The following is a 5,051-nucleotide window of genomic DNA, read 5'->3' as shown; positions in this document are numbered from 1 at the left end:
GTAACAACTAACCGCATAGCTCTATGGCTATATTTGTATAATGGAAAAATAAATTAGTAAGTCGTCACAGTGTGTTTCAACTACTCTTTCCCTCATACACATGAAGGGGGAAATCTGGAGGGTTGCACTGGGTGCAGGGGGGGAATGACAGGAAAATGGTTGGGAACCACTGGTCTATACACCATTGGAAAACTGTTTAGATGAAGCAAGTGATTATATATTCAAGTTAACTAGCGAGAAAAAAATAAATATCCTTGAGAAAATCTGCACAATTCAGGTTGGACGATATCCCATTAGAATCAACATCGAACAGGGGGGGGGGGAAAAATCACTGATAAGCTTGAGAACGAAACGGCTGTCGTTAGCAGTGTTGCCAGTTTGGCATTTTTCAGACCCCAAAAAACTCAAATTTGGCCTTTTTAAACAAATTAGTTGGCCTTTAGTAATACGAAAAAAGGCGGGCTTTAAATACTATATATTTTGCCTGTTTCTACTAATGGGTTGGCATTTTCAAGCTTCTGTTGATTAGAAGTTGGCCATTTCTCATTTAGAAAACCTGGCAACCCTGGTCGTTAGTTGGACACTTGTTCAGAATCATGAACATTGTCCTTCCATTTATCAGTATGCATCAATCATGCTGTCAGGTAAGGTGACTTTTATAAAAGAAATTATTCTATCTATCTACCTAGATCATAGAAAACTCTTATATATTAAATGTGTTGCTATAATGATGGTTACAACGAATTGTATATAGGCTATTTACAACCAAATCTTGATTAACATATTTAAACTTTAATTCATTCGTAAAATTTTTTCTTTGATATTGAACACCAACTTAGAAAAAATAATGTATGGTTTCTGATAACTTAAATCGGAGATTTTGAATGAAAAAAAGAATTCTAGTTTTTTTTTTTCTGGTAAACTGATTTATACTTAAGACCCTGCGTGGAGGACTACTATATATTCTAAGTATCATAAAATCTGTATGTAATGAGCCATAAATTATATTTGAAAAGTGGCAAATAAGAATAAAATTAACTGTTTCTTTATTTTAAAGAATTCAAAAACAAAGCTGACAAACCACGCACATAAAAACTAACAATAAAAATCTATATTTCCATTCCCTTAGGACTAGTGAGGTTTGCACTTATTGGAATATACTTGGATATTCTCATTTACGTAAGATGTGAGAAGCTGCAGTCTCTGCTTGTAAAAGGTTCCCATAATGACCTCGAGATCGCCAATGAACGCAGGATCCGGATAACGCACAACAACGGTAAGTTTAATATTTTAGATTAGAAATTAGAAAGCGTACAAAGTAAAAGATGCAGAGAGACGATTGCGTTCACACTTCGTCCCGTTTTCTAAAGCTTTTATGACAATTGTGCACTCTATATATATATATAAATATATATATATATATATATAGAGAGAGAGAGAGAGAGAGAGAGAGAGAGAGAGAGAGAGTTGATTGGTCTCTTCTAATGTGAATACAAGCATGCTTTTGGAAAGGGCAGGTAATATATATATATATATATATATAACATATATATATATATTTAGAGAGAGAGAGAGAGAGAGAGAGAGAGAGAGAGTTGATTGGCCTCTTCTAATGTGAATACAAGCATGCTTTTGGAAAGGGCAGGTAATATATATATATATATATAATATTTAGAGAGAGAGAGAGAGAGAGAGAGAGAGAGAGAGAGAGGTGATTGGGCCTCTTCTAATGTGAATACAAACATGCTTTTGGAAAGGGCAGGTAAAATATTAATGGAATCCTAGAAATAAGCGGTTTAAAGGTTTCACCAAATTGTTGCGTCTCAAGTTCATAAACTGAACTAGGGTTAGAAGAGTTGAACCCTATGGTAGATGAATACCCCTTTATTCAACTACGTCAAGAGGAACATACTTTATATATGAAAGGGCTGCTTGGAGAAATAGTACAAGCACCACCTTAAGAATATGCATTGCTTGCTACAGTCTCATCTTTTTAAGACCAACAGCTTTTTGTTTCTCAACCGTAGATACTGATATGCTTGATGGTTTTAGGTCACAAAATTTCAGGTTCAAGGCCTATAGGGAATGAGAGTAGATTAGAGTAGAGTAGAGAGATAGAAGGAAACGAGTTTGTAAAAAAAAAAAAAAAAAAAAAAAAAAAACCGTGTTTCGTTTATACTCACTATCTTAAGATGCATCTGTTGCATCACACGCAATTTGTGATTTTTGAGACTAAGTTTTCACCGGGGGTTGGGGTGGGGGGGGCGGGGCGGGGGCGGGGGTGGGGGGGGCGGGGGGTGGGGGGGGGCGGGGGTGGGGGGGGGGGGGCGGGGGGCGAGTGAGAATGAGAGGTTATTGATGAGTGAAGAGTTAATCTTCAGTACTTTGGTTAGGATAATACGAACTTTCGAACAGGTTACTGATGGAGAGAATAACTTGGAAGAGTAGTCATCGAATATCACCCATGGAAGCAGTAAAGGGATAAATACTGTTCTTCTTCTTCTCCTTCTTCTTCTTCTTCTTCTTCTTTGTCTACATCTTTTCCCACTTTTATGTGGGGTCGATGTTTCTGACCAGCTTTCTCCATCTACCTCTGTCCCACACTTCATCACCGGTTAATCCCTTGATCGAAAATCATCCTTGATACAATCCATCCACCTTCGCTTTGGTCACCCTCTTCTCCTCGTTCCCTGTACCTCCATTTCCATCACCCTCCTCCCAATATACTGTTCATCTCTTCTCATGACATGACCATAAATACTGTTTTGTATTAGTTAATATACAGTTCATATAAGAAACTTGAAAGAAATTTATAATGTAATAAGACGGAATAAAGCCATATGGAATGTGTTTAACTACAATGGCCTTATGAAAGAGCCCGCTAAAAGTCTTGTAAATATCAAGAGAAATTGTATTAAGCTTCTCCCAGATTATTATCATTACAATTATAACTAGCTAAGCTAAAACCCTATTTGGAAAAGGAGGTTTGCTATAAGCCCAAGGGCTCCATCAGGGAAGAATGGCCCAGTGAGGAAAGGATATGAAAGGATATAAGAAACAAACAAACTACAAGAGAAGTAATGAACAATTAAAACAAAATACCCTAAGCATAGATACAAACTTAAAATAGATCTTTCATATAAACTATAAAAACTAGAGGAAGAGAAATAGGATAGAATAGTGTGCTCGATCGTACCCTCAAGCAAGAGAACTCTAACCCAAGACAGTGGAAGGACCATGGTACAGAGGCTATGGCACTACCCAAGACTGGAGAACAATGGTTTGATTTTGGAGTGTCTTTCTCCTAGAAGAGCTGCTTATCATAGCTGAAGAGTCTCTTCTACCCTTACCAAGAGGAAATCAGCAACTTAACAATTGCAGTGCGGTAGTTAAACCCTTGAGCGAAGAAGAATTGTTTGGTAATCTTAGTGTTGCCAGGTGTATGAGGAAAGAGGAAAATGTGGAAAGAATAGGCCAGACTATTCGGTGGATGTGTAGACAAAGGAAAAATGAGTCGTAACCAGAGAGGGGGATCCAATGTAGTGCTGTCTGGTCAGTCAAAGACCCAATAACTCTCTAACGGTAGTATCTCAACAGGTGGCTGATGCCCTGGCCAAAGGATCGATATGCATGGAGTGAAAGACGAGATATCAAGTAATAGAATATTTGTACAAACCGTTGATCAGATGTTATTGGACATGAAAGAAACACACATCTTATGAACTACATTTGAAAAGTATTAATTAATGTAATAACAAAATCAACATACTGTACTGAATAATCAATATAATCGATGCAAAAACTAACCTATACACAGATGTGTAAATGCGTTTGTTTCTTCATTATGATCAGAGATAAACGTAAACAAAAACATTGGTTGCAATTTTTTATCGTGCTTTTTGGCGTGTTTAGGAAACGCCATGATATAAAATCGCCTTTAATATTTGTGCCTGTTTTAGTTTAGGGTACTGTAGTACATGCATTAAGTGTTCTGTACATTAAAGGGTAGTTTGTTAACAGTACTACGTACAAGGGAAGGTTTTAAAAGTCTGAATATACATGTTAAATCAATACGTAAATATGGTGTCACTACTTCGCGGATTTTCACCTATCGCGGTCGGGTCTGGAACCTATCTACCGCGATAAACGAGGGCTCACTGTAATGTGATCTTTTACATAAGGTTTTTGATAAATCATTGAGAAAGCCATACACAACTGTGAGTAAGCCTATTTGTGAAAAAGATATATGTGCATCCAAGATGGAGCCATTATTAATGGGGTTACGTATACTTTTATAACTGTAATCATACTTTTCAATTCAGTCTTTGGCCTCCTGATATGATGGAGGCTTTTGGGTAATTTTAAAGATACTAAAGCCGATATTACCAACGTTAAACAAGAAAAGCAGTGTAGCATAGATCCAAATAGGGAAAAGTAGGAGATATATGAAAATCTAAAAAAGGGCACGTGTTAAAAGATGAAACAGTACACGAAATTGTGTGGTGCCATATGACAATATATATATATATATATATATATCTATATATATATATATATATATATACATATATATATATATATATAGATAGATAGATAGATATATATATATATATATATATAAGAGTGAAACAATAATTTAGAGAAGAGCTATACGCATAAGGTATTATAGCTTCTCCTAAAATATAATGTGGAACTGATCCCTTGCAACATCCGAAGCAAAAAGTGCTCCAAAAAAATGAAGGATGTGGCGAGAAACTTTTTTCCTGAAATTTTCGATTGAACAGAATTAGCAGGCTAAAGAATTATATAAATATTAGATTTTTCCCACACTTAAGTATAGTAAAGGTAATCCTTCGTGAGTAAAAACAACATGAGGTTTTCTGAAATATCTTCATTTTATATTCATCATCTATCATCTGACGCATACAGCTGATTGCTACTTTGTAATTTGATCAAAGCAAACATATTGATGGTCCTTTCGGTTAAAATATCGTTTGTCATTCTTGAGATTTATATCATGAATTATATAAATTCATTATAAGGTGGAAAAT

At 35.8% G+C, this 5,051-nt stretch overlaps 1 protein-coding gene across 1 annotated transcript in view; it reads left to right on the top strand.

The window, feature by feature from the left end:
- Positions 1-504: 504 nt before the first annotated feature.
- The window catches only part of LOC137638470 (myogenesis-regulating glycosidase-like), a 19,981-nt gene continuing 15,434 nt past the window's right edge, over positions 505-5,051 (top strand). Inside the window, 2 exon segments of the mRNA XM_068370549.1 lie at positions 505-644; positions 1,130-1,276. Coding sequence (XP_068226650.1) covers positions 635-644; positions 1,130-1,276 — 157 coding nt within the window. The 5' untranslated portion in view covers positions 505-634.

This window comes from Palaemon carinicauda, chromosome 3 (genome assembly GCF_036898095.1).
Source record: "Palaemon carinicauda isolate YSFRI2023 chromosome 3, ASM3689809v2, whole genome shotgun sequence".
Classification (NCBI taxonomy): Eukaryota; Metazoa; Arthropoda; class Malacostraca; order Decapoda; family Palaemonidae; genus Palaemon; species Palaemon carinicauda.
This window is presented reverse-complemented; position numbering and strand designations above follow the sequence as displayed.